At 42.1% G+C, this 12394-nt stretch overlaps 1 protein-coding gene across 1 annotated transcript in view; it reads right to left on the bottom strand.

Annotated features, from left to right (window-relative positions):
• Nucleotides 1–12394, bottom strand: part of LOC100358478 (uncharacterized) — a 285002-nt gene that overhangs the window by 105581 nt on the left and 167027 nt on the right. The window contains exons 134-139 of the mRNA XM_089328728.1: nucleotides 11379–11512; nucleotides 11239–11273; nucleotides 11030–11146; nucleotides 10477–10625; nucleotides 9759–9843; nucleotides 8517–8573 (exon numbers count right to left, since the gene is read on the bottom strand). Of these exons, the coding sequence (XP_089184854.1) occupies nucleotides 8517–8573; nucleotides 9759–9843; nucleotides 10477–10625; nucleotides 11030–11146; nucleotides 11239–11273; nucleotides 11379–11512 (577 nt within the window). The remainder of the gene's footprint in view (nucleotides 1–8516; nucleotides 8574–9758; nucleotides 9844–10476; nucleotides 10626–11029; nucleotides 11147–11238; nucleotides 11274–11378; nucleotides 11513–12394) is intronic.

A 12394-nucleotide genomic window follows, 5' to 3' on the forward strand; every position in this document is an offset into this window, starting at 1 on the left:
CTTAACTGTGACTCCTTCACAGCAAAGACCAAGGTGAGCTGACTGATTTTAGGAACAATTATCTTTAATTACTGCACCTGCATCTATGTCTGCCTCGTGTGTGAGGTGCTCGCTGGCTCACATCATGGACCTCAGTTCCAAAGGGACTGCCATACCACATCTTCCAACTAGAGCAGGCTTCTCAGGTTGACACAATTAACAGTTGGGGACAGGTAACAGTTCACTGTGGCTGCCCTGTGCTTTTCTGATGTTTGGTAGCATTCTCAGTGTCTACTCAATAGATGCCAGAGGCAACGCCCCACACTCTTCTGGGGCAAAGAAATCTGTCTCCAGGCATTGCCAAATGTCTCCTGCTAGGCAAAGCCCCCCTCTTTGAGAACTGCTACTCAAGAGGTAAGAAGCAGTTATTGTGGCCAGATGTGCATAATTGTGGTTTAATAAAACCTTATTTACAAAAATAGGCCACAGCTAGATTTAAACGTGGGCAATAGTTGGCCAATTTCAGCTCCAGAACAAAGAATAGGTGCATAAAACTTGTAAAAATTAATAAATGGCAGACTTTAAGAATTAAACCCAACATAATCTTCAATTTAATTAAACATTAAAATTTTCTCTTTTTTACTCAGTGGCTTACTCCATAAGTTTTTGTCATTGCACATCATTTCCTTTGTCTTTCTTCAGTGAAATTCTGGTTGAAGAAAGTTATCATCTATTTAAATGTATAAAGAGAATCAGCCATTCTAGGACAGTTTTCTTTATGAGCTCTCACACTTCACTTTCTTCAACGTAGTATATGTAATTATTTGCATACATACAAGGGTACTTCAAAAAGTGCATAGGAGGAGCGATGTTGTGGCATAGGGGGTTAAGCTGCCACCTGCAGTGCCAGCATCCCATATTGGTGCCAGTTTAAGTCCTAGTTGATCCATTTGCAATTCAGCTCCCTAATAATGCACCTGGGAAAGCAGCCGGGGGATGACCCAAGTGCTTGGGCTCCTGTACCCACATGGGAAACCCTGATAGAAGCTGATGGCTCCTAGCTTTGGCCTGGCCAAGCTCCAGCTGTTGTGGCCACTTGGGGAGTGAACCAGCAGATGGACTACCTCTCCCTCTCTCTATCTCTCCCACTCTCACTCTCTCACTCTCTCACTCTCTCTCTCATGTCTCCGCCTTTCAAATAAATAAATCTGTTTTTAAAAGTCCATGGAAAATGCACATTTTGACAAAACTATGAATGGATGTCAAAAATTTTTGCATAGAAAGATGACAGAATAGTGAGGGTGTGCACTGATAGTCCGGGAAAAGATAGTTCAACAAAAGTGGAGTTACTGTAGTTTCAGGGAAAGGCTTGGGAAAAAAACTGCAAAGGAAACTCTTCCAGATCTAGTGGATGTGACATGAAGGACGTACGGGGAGAGCAAGGATGCCCACAGCTTGGGAGCCCAGTTGCGGAGTCTAGACACCAGCGCTGGAAGAGGAGGTGAGGTCAACGGCCCAAGACATTGGCGGGGAAATGGCAGAAAGAGCCTAGAGGGAACAAGGCTTGAAGCCCCGCTGGGGAAAGTTCACCAGACTAACTAGAGGAGGGAAAAAAATAAATAAATAAAAGGGACCAGCGTGGAAATGAGTCTCTCTCCACTCAGCTTACAAAGGCAAGCATGACAAAGAGCAGGCGCCATTTTGAACATACGTAAAGCGGCGCCCGCTATCAACCAAGCAGAAAAACCTGACTCTGGTGGGGAGCAATAACAGGAGGTTAGGACCTAGTGAAGGTGTGGAGCTAATGAACTGAGACTGAAAATCTGAGGGTGTGCGAGAGAACTCACCGAGTACACAAACTAGGTAACCTTGGCAACCCGGTGGGAGACTGCAGGGAAATTTGAGATCACATGGAGGACTGTATAGACCCTTTGTGTGGTCCTTGGGCAGAGCAGATGAATATTATAACCTCAGGGGCCAGATTTCATGCACTGACTATGCTCAATTCTGCTCAGCTGTGCGGAATTACTTCCCTTCTGAGTTTTTTTTAAAAAAAAAAAAAAGACTAAAAAATAGAGCGAGCGAGAGAGAACAACCTGGGTGTGTCACGTTTGGCACACCCTTAACCCTGAAGAACCAAACAGAGCTCTCTGGCCACACACATCGCATGCCTCTAAGGATCCATCAAAAGCAGACAGTCCACTTAATCTAGAGTCATAGCATAATGAGAAAAACACCATAGTGAAGAAATCAAAGAATATTTCCACAATGCCAACAAATGCAGAAACCAAGGAAACAAGAGCAAGGAAGACACTATGATGCCCCCAAATGAACAAGACACGCCAATTGAAGATTATGAAGATGATGAGATAGAAGAAATGCAAGAAACGGATCTCAAAAAAATGGATAAGAACATTAAGAAGTTCTCAAAAACAAATTCTTGAACTACAGAAATCCTTAATGGACAGGATAGAAAATCTCTCTCATGAAAATGAAATCTTAAGGAGGAATCAAAATGAAATGAAGCAACTAGTAGAACATGAAATGGTGATAGTGAAGAGAAATCAAAATGAAATGAAGAATTCAGTAGATCAAATGACAAACACATTAGAGAGCCTTAAAAACAGAATGAGTGAAGCAGAAGAGAGAATATCAGACTTAGAAGACAGAGCACAGGAAAGTATACAGTCAAACCAAAGAAAAGAAGAGGAAATTAGAAATCTAAAAAATATTGTTGGGAATCTATAGGATACTATTAAAAAACCCAACATTCGGGTTCTAGGAGTTCCTGAAGGTGTGGAGAGAAAGGATTAGAAGGCCTTTTTAGTGAGATACTGTATGTAGAAAATATCCCGGGTTTGGAGAAGGACAGAGACATCCAAGTACAGGAAGCTCATAGAACCCCTAGCAAACGTGACCAAAAGAGATCCTCACCATGACACGTTGTAATCAAACTTACCACAGTGAAACATAAAGAAAAGATTCTAAAATGTGCAAGAGAGAAACATCAGATTACTCTCAGAGGATCTCCAATTAGACTCACAGCAGACTTCTCATTAGAAACCCTACAGGCTAGGAGGGAATGGCAAGATATAGCCCAGGTACTAAGATAGAAAAACTGCCATCCCAGAATATTATATCCTGCAAAGCTCTCATTTGTGAATGAAGGTGAAATAAAGACTTTCATAGCAAACAGAAATTGAAAGAATTTGTCACCACTCATCCTGCCCTGCAAAAAATGCTTAAATATGTGCTACACACAGAAACACATAAACACGGCCATCAATATGAAAGAAGGTAAAGGAAGAAAACCTACCACTAAAAGATCACAGGAAGCTCAAAGCATATACGAGAAAATACCTTTGGGAAAATGGCAGGGCAAAGTCACTACTTATCAATAGTCACATTGAACGTTAATGGACTTAACTCTCCAGTTAAAAGACACAGACTGGCTGAATGGATTAAGGAACAAAACTAATCTATTTGCTGCCTACAAGAAACACATCTTTCCAACAAAGATACATGCAGACTGAAAGTGAAAGGTTGGAAAAAGATATTCCATGCCAACAGAAACAAAAAAAAAGCAGGTGTAGCCATCTTAATATCAGACAAAATAAACTTTAACACAAAAACTGTTAAGAGAGACAAAGAGGGGCACTATATAATGATTAAGGGTTTAACTCAACAGAAAGATGTAACTATTATAAATGTATATGCGCCTAATTATAGGGCACCGGTTTATTTAAAAAATATTTTAAGGAACTTAAAGGGGGACTTAGACTCCAATATAATAGTACTGGAGGACTTCAATACTCCACTCTCAGAAATAGACAGATCAACCGGACAGAAGACCAACAAGGAAACAGCAGATTTAATCGACACTATAGCCCAAATGGATCTAACAGATATCTACAGAACTTTCAATCCTATATTTGAAGAATTTACATTCTTCTCAGCAGTACATGGAACCTTCTCTAGGATTGACCACATACTAAGCCATAAAGCAAGTCTCAGCAAATTCAAAATAATTAGAATAATACCATGCAGCTTCTCAGACCAAAGGGGAATGAAGTTGGAAATTAGCAATTCAGGAATCTTTAGAGCATATGCAAACACATGGAGACTGAACATCATGCTCCTGAATGAACACTGGGTCACAGAATAAATCAAAAGAGAAATCAAAAACTTTCTGGAAGTAAATGAGGATGGCAACACAACATATCAAAACTTATGGGGTACATCAAAAGCAGTGTTGAGAGAAAAGTTTATATCAATAGGTGCCTACATCAAGAAATTGGAAAGGCACCAAATAGATGAGCTTTCAATTCATCTCAAGGATCTAGAAAATCTGCAGCAAACCAGATCCAAATCTGGTAGGAGAAGAAAAATGATTAAAATCCAAAGGAAATCAACAGGATTGAATCCAAAAAAAAAAAATTACAAAAAATCAGCCAAACGAAGAGCTGGTTTTTTGAAAAAAATGAATGAAATTGACACACCATTGGACAACTAACTAAAAAAGAAGACCCAAATCAATAAAATCAGAGATGAAAAAGAAATGTAACAACAGACACCACAGAAATAAAAAGAATCATCAGAAATTACTACAAGGACTTGTATGCTAGCAAACAGGGAAATCTATCAGAAATGGATAGTTTCCTGCACACATGCAATCTACCTAAATTGAACCAGGAAGACACAGAAAATCTAAACAGACCCATAACTGAGACAGAAATTGAAACAGTAATAAAGGCCCTCCCAACAAAGAAAAGCCCAGGACCAGATGGATTCACTGTGAATTTTACCAGACATTTAAAGAACTTACTCCAATTCTTCTCAAACTATTCAGAACAATTGGAAAAGAGGGAATCCTCCTAAATTCTTTCTATGAAGCCAGCATCACGTTAATCTCTAAGCCAGAGAAAGATGCAACATTGAAAGAAAATTACAGACCAATATCTCTGATGAACATAGATGCAAAAATCCTCAGTAAAATTCTCGCCAATAGAATACAACAACACATCAGAAAGATCATCCACCCAAAACAAGTGGGATTTATCCCTGGTATGCAGGGATGGTTCAATGTTTGCAAATCAATCAATGTGATACACCACATTAACAAACTGCAGAAGAAAAACCATATGATTATCTCAATAGACGCAGAGAAGCATTTGATAAAATACAACACCCTTTCATGATGAAAACTCTAAGCAAATTGGGTATAGAAGGAACATTCCTCTTAATCACAGAGTTCAACCAATAGTACTAGAACAAAACAAAGAGAAAATACTAAAATGTATAAAGTATTACATTGTACATCAATAGTCAGGACAACAGCTGATCAAGTCACTGTTTCTCATTGTGTCCATTTCACTTCAACAGGTTTAAGAGTGGGAATAAGAGAGGGAGGAGATGTACAATTTGGGATATGCTCAATCGGACTTGCCCCAAATGGTGGAGTTAGAATCGTGCCAGGGGATCCCAATACAATCCCATCAAGGTGGCATGTACCAGTGCCATCTCACTAGTCAAAGTGATCAATTTCAGTTCACAATTGATCACACTGATAGGCCTAAGAGTCAAAGGGATCACACAAACAAGTCTAGTGTTTGCTAATCCTAGCTGATAGAATCAAAAAGGGAGAGAACAATCCATCATGGGAAGCAGGATACACAGTAAACTCATAGAATGGCAGATGTCCTAAATAGCACTCTGGCCTCAGAATCAGCCCTTAAGGCATTCAGATCTGGCTGAAGAGCCCATGAGAGTATTTTAGGCATGGAAAGCCAAGCACCCTGGGAAAAAAAAAGGAAGACCTAAATGAAAGATCTCTGCGAGTGAGATCCCAGTGGAAAGAATGGGGCCATCAAAGAAGGAGGTACCTTTTTCTGAAGGGAGGAGAGAACTTCCACCCTGTCGGAATAAGATTGAAGTTGGCGAACTCAAAAGGCTTCCATAGCCTTGGCAACTCATGACTAGAGCCTAGGGAGATTACTGACTCCATAAACAAGAGTGTCAAATTGTTAAGTCGACAACAGGAGTCACTGTGTACTTACTTCTCATGTGGGATCTGTCCTTAGTGTGTTGTCCAATGTGAAGTAATGCTATAACTAGTACTGAAACAGTATTTTACACTTTGTGTTTCTGTGTGGGTTCAAACTGATGAAATCTTTACTTAATATATACTGAATTGATCTTCTGTATATAAAGATAATTGAAAATGAATCTTCATGTGAATGGAATGGGAGGGGTGTGAGTGGGAGGGAAATTATGGGGGGGAGCCATTGTAATCCATTAACTGTACTTTGAAAATTTATATTTACTAAATAAAAAATTTAAAAGAAGAATTTTACTAAAAAGAGAGAGAAAAAAAAGAAGGAACATTCCTCAATACAATCAAAGCAATTTATGAAAAACCCACAGCCAACATCCTATTGAATCGGGAAAAGTTGGAAGCATTTCCACTGAGATCTGGTACCAGACAGGGATGCCCATTCTCACCACTGCTGTTCAATATAGTTCTGGAGGTTCTAGCCAGAGCTATTAGGCAAGAAAAAGAAATTAAAGGGATACAAATTGGGAAGGAAGAACTCAAACTATTCCTCTTTGCAGATGATATGATTCTTGATTTAGGGGATCCAAAGAACTCTACTAAGACACTATTGGAACTCAAAGAGGAGTTTGGCAAAGCAGTAGGATATAAAATCAATGCACAAAAATCAACAGCCTTTGTATACACAGGCAATGCAATGGCTGAGAAAGAACTGCTAAGATCAATCCCATTCACAATAGCTACAAAAACAATCAAATACCTTGGAATAAACTTAACCAAGGACATTAAAGATCTCTATGATGAAAATAACAAAATCTTAAAGAAACAGAAGAGGATATCAAAAAATGGAAAAATCTTCCATGCTCATGGATTGGAAGAATCAACATCATCAAAATGTCCATTTTCCCAAAAGCAATTTATAGATTCAATGCGATACCAATCAAAATACCAAAGACATTCTTCGCAGATCTGGAAAAAATGATGCTGAAATTCATATGGAGGCACAGGAGACCTCGAATAGCTAAAGCAATCTTGTACAACAAAAACAAAGCCAGAGGCATCATAGTACCAGATTTCAGGACATACTACAGGGCAGTTGTAATCAAAACAGCATGGTACTGGTACAGAAACAGATGGATAGACCAATGGAACAGAATAGAAACACCAGAAATGAATCCAAACATCTACAGCCAACTTATATTTGATCAAGGATCTAAAATCAATTCCTGGAGTAAGGGCAGTCTATTCAATAAATGGTGCTGGGAAAACTGGATTTGCACATGCAGAAGCATGAAGCAAGTCCCCTACCTTTCAAAAGAAACAGTCAGGAAAGTGAAGAGGCAACCTACAGAATGGGAAAAAATATTTGCAAACTATGCTACAGATAAAGGATTAATAACCAGAATCTACAAAGAGATCAGGAAACTCCACAACAACAAAACAAGCAACCCACTTAAGGATTGGCCAAGGACCTCAATAGACAGTTTTCAAAAGAGGAAATCCAAATTGCCAACAGATACATGAAAAAATGTTCAAGGTCACTAGCAATCAGGGAAATGCAAATCAAAACCACAATGAGGTTTCACCTCACCCCAGTCAGAATGGCTCACATTCAGAAATCTACCAACAACAGATGCTGGCGAGGATGTGGGGGAAAAGGGACACTCACTCACTGTTGGTGGGAATGCAAACTGGTAAAGCCACTATGGAAGTCAGTCTGGAGATTCCTCAGAAACCTGAATATAACCCTACCATACAACCCAGCCATCTCACTCCTTGGAATTTACCCAAAGGAAATTAAAATGGCAAACAAAAAAGGTGTCTGCACATTACTGTTTACTGCAGCTCAATTCACAATAGCTAAGACCTGGAATCAACCCAAATGCCCATCAACAGCAGATTGCATAAAGAAATTGTGCAATATGTACTCTATAGAATACTATACAGCAGTAAAAAACAACAAAAATCCAGTCATTTGCAATAAAATGGAGGAATCTGGAACACATCATGCTGAGTGAAATAAGCCAGTCTCAAAGGGACAAATATCATTTGTTCTCCCTGATCAGTGACAACTAACCGAGCACCAAAAAGCAAACCTGTTGAAGTGAAATAACACTATGAGAAATGGTGACTTGATCAGCCCTTGTCTTGACTGTTGATGTACAACTTAATACTTTATCCCTTTTAGTATTTTTTTGTTCTACTTAATCCTATTGGTTGAACTCTGTAATTAATACACAATTATGCGCCGTGGACGGTCAAGCATCGAGTGAGCTGCTTTATGAGCTGTTTCACTGTTCACAATGAGGGCAGTGGCCTTACCCCATCTGGAGGTAAGAAAAATCAGGGCACAAGGATTGAAATGATGGGGCCAAGGCCACATCAGGTGGGATCCAGAGGCAGCATTTGGCCTCAGATCTGTCCCGCCTAAAGCTTCCGTAGTCTACCATTTTCCCAGGCTGTATACATATTTAGAAAAACTTACTGTGTAGTAGTCATACCAGCGGGCTTCAGGGAAATACGCAGTGACTTCTCTGGCGTTCTGGAATTAAGCACAAACAAGGTGTGGGCTGTGGGCACAGTCAGCCAGGGCAGAGTAAAAATGTTTGCAGAGGAAAGGGGTTAAAACCATAGTGATGGCCTTGGATCCACTTCTTGATCCTTGTCCAGCTCAGCAGTGTAAGAATATTCCTTCCTGTTCTACTTTGCAAACAGGGCAGATCCGCCTCCCCAGACAAGTGGCTTCCATAAAGCCTTTTTCCTTTGCCAAGACTTCAAGGGAATAAACATTACTATTTGCTTATGATCTTACCCTATCCCTTATTTAAAGAGACAAACAACTGAGTTTCAGGGTGAGGCAGAAAAAAATTTGTGAACACAATGATTTAAAAAAAAAATTTTTAAGTTTAAAAGGCAGAAAAAAGGAGAAGGGTTGGGAGAGATACATTCCGTTCACTGGTTCTCTCCCCAAATGCCGACAGCATCCAGGCCTAGACAAGGCCAAAGTAAAAAATATAGAGCTCATTCCAGATCTCTGACATAGCTATAGGGAACCCAAGTATTTGAACCATCACCTGCTGTGTCCCAGGGTGTACATTGGCAGGAAGTTGGTAGGAAGTAGAGGAGCCAGGACTCCAAGGAGGTGCTCCAAAATAGCACACTGGCTTCTGGACAGCATTCTATCTTGTACAAATGCCTGCCCATGTAAATACAGTAAGATGTGAGGAGGTGCCATTAGCTGAACTCCCCCCTCAGCGGTCCAATCACCAGCAGCAAACAGAGACAGCTCTTGCCTCCTGGGAGGCCGCTGGTGGTAGGAAGGAAGGGGTAGCTTCAGGAAGATTACATGGATCACTCACTGCGATCCATCGGCCCTGAGAAGCTACAATCTAACAGTAACAGCAGAAAGTAAGGGGGAATCTACACTACTAGGGACTCCACTCAACTCTGGACTCCGCATTTTACTTAAGGGAGAAATGATTATATCTGCAAATACACCAGAAAGTATTTTCTATTCTTGTTATCCTAGGAACAAGAATTGTTTTCACTCATTTCAAACACAAAGAACCTGAGGCCCAGAGTCCCTGAGTGACAGGCTGAGAGGACAGGAAGAGACAGAGGCAGGACAAGAAGCAGGTGTCAGGACCCGACACCAGGCCTCTTCTCCCCACACTGTTCTCCAGCCTCACAGCCAGGACCCTCTGCCCACCAGAGGCCCCCTACTCACAGGCTCCAGCACAGGGCTGACCAGGAAGGCCGGGCCCAGCAGGAACTGACCGTCTATGTCCCAGGTCACCCGGTCTGACACAAACCTGGAGAGGACAGGAAGGGGCCACAGTCACAGCCCAGCCAGCCCAGCCCAGCCCTGAAGGAAGTCCTCAACTCAGACCCAAGTCAGGAACCCGCTGCACCTGAGGATCCTTACTGCTGGCCTAGGCCTGGCTCACTCAGGAACACACAGGCCCACAGCCATCTGTCCTAGGACATGCTCATCAAACCTCAGAACGGGGGAGATCTAGCTGTGTTCTCTGCTATAAAGTATGTGCACACGTCTTTACCTTGGCACGGTTTAAATGCCAGGAAGGCCCTCATCCCCCAAGACCCCACTACAGAAATGACTTCTTTTAAGGCCTGAGTTCATCGGGATCTGGGACAACACACAACCAAACAGCCACAGAAGATTTAGCTTTGCATGGCCAAAATGAAAGAACCAATCCTGTGCTGAATTTTATCATTTCAATTTTTTTTCAATCAAAAAATAACTTTTACCAACAACCCATGGCATGTATAACACTGTGCAGAAAGGGTTGATAATGATCTGCATCAGGAGATTTTATGGAAAAGGCAATGCTGTATTCCCTGTAGAGGGTTTACTTTCATCCCCTGCCACCCTAGTGAAACAAGGAAATCAGCCACTGGTCACTGAGGTCCCACTAGACACTCACTCGTGCAGGAGAGGCCGCACCACAGTGCTGCCCTCCACGTGGGCCTTGTGCATCAGGGTGTAGAGATAGGGCAGCAGGGTGTATCTGGTCTCCAGGACGCTTCTGGAAAGATTCACAAAGGTGGCATTCCAGGACACAGGGTCCTGTCTCTGCAAAAGAGGAAGAGGACTGTGAGGAGCTCAGCCTAGAGCATCTTACATCCTTAAGGAAGTCACTGAGAGCTTATTCCTGATGAGGACCACACACAGCCACACCAAAGTTAATAACAGATGAAAGACAGAGAACATACTCACTAGACTGGAAAAGATCGCTGTGGCTCTCCAAGGACAACTAATCAAATTTCCCTAAAAGATACTGTCCTATAGAACTGTTTGGAAATCTCTGTATAAACAAAAAGAATAAGCTAAAGGTATCTGGGAGTGCAGTTCACTGAGACACAGGATTGAATGACATTGAAGACACCCCAGGGAATAGACTGCATAAACTGTAGCTCACAAATGCAGGGCGCCTTTCACACCACACACATCACTTGAGGGAGCAGCGAATGCCCTACCTTGGTCCCTTCGGTGTTGTGGTTCCTGGAGAAGGGGTAAAAGGCCCCCAGCTGCATCCAGCGAGCACACATCTCATATTCGGCGTCTTGAAAGAACCCACAGATGTCTGCTCCTGTCTGAACCGAGAAGCAAGAAAAGGGGCCTGCTGAGGGTTTCTGAACGCTGGCTGCAGCTCCCAGGTCACCAGGAGGGATCCAGGGACACTTACATAGGGAATGCCAAAGAGGCTGAACTCCATCATGCCTGCAAAGGGAACCACAGCGGGGTGAGACCAGGCCCTGAGCCCTGCCTCCTCCCCCCTCACCACCCCCTCCCTGCCAGCAGGGGCCCTGGCACAAGGCTGCACACCAATGATAGACTTCCTCAGCTGGTCCCACGCGGCTGTGTTGTCTCCCAGCCAGTGTCCCCCCCAGCGGCCAGAAGAGGGGAACGTGGAGCGGGTGATGACGATCCCTCGCTGTCCCGTCACCTCCTGCACGGCTCTGGTGGAGGGAAAGGAGGTGAGCTGAGGGCAGAGCAGGAGATGGAAAGGCACAGAGCTCCTGCCCTCGGGGCTGAACCCAGGACACGGTCCCTGATGTCTGCTGCATGGCTGCAGGGATACGGAAATCAGCCAGCGTGAGGCCCCCACCGACTCCTCCCAGACCATGGACATGTCTATCATGGCTGTACCTTTACACAATGTTCTACCAAGACACCTGTCATGGGTAAACCCAGTGAATTGCCCCAAAATACTAAGTAACCCCTGAGTCTTTCAATTTGTTTATTTTGTGCAGTCAGACATTTACAATGTCCTTTCAGCCCATGATGGATTACACACACAATGGTCACCCCATATAACTGCAACAGAGCTGAAAAGTTCCTATTTTCAATGGTGGCATAATTGTTGTAAGTGATATCACCACAAAGCACTGACTTGTTTTTGATAATACAAGAGTTAACAAAACTGCTAACTGCCAGTCAAATAAAAGTACAGTGCATACAATTACCTACAACTCGATATATTTAATAATGATAAATAATGACTTCACCACTGTTTTTCATATTTAGAACAATGCAATTTTTCATTGGTTTGAAGTACACTCCTCCTACACATAAAAATCAGTTACTGCAAAATAATGCACCATGTTATGCCAGTGGCATCTTCATGTAGCTAAGGATTTCTGTGCCTCTTGTCTGCAACAGATGCCACAGTGATTGACATATCACCTCTAGATTACTGCATTTCTCAAAAAGTCTCACCATTATTGTGCTATAAATTTCTATAATTGGGGAGAGAGAGTGTGTTTACCTTTTAAGATTTCCCTAAGGATTTGTATTATTCATTGAAGTCAAACATATACCTGTGCTAATTCAGTAGATCT

Source organism: Oryctolagus cuniculus, chromosome 3 (genome assembly GCF_051225735.1).
Source record: "Oryctolagus cuniculus isolate XC-2025 breed Fujian yellow rabbit chromosome 3, ASM5122573v1, whole genome shotgun sequence".
In the NCBI taxonomy this organism is placed as follows: domain Eukaryota; kingdom Metazoa; phylum Chordata; class Mammalia; order Lagomorpha; family Leporidae; genus Oryctolagus; species Oryctolagus cuniculus.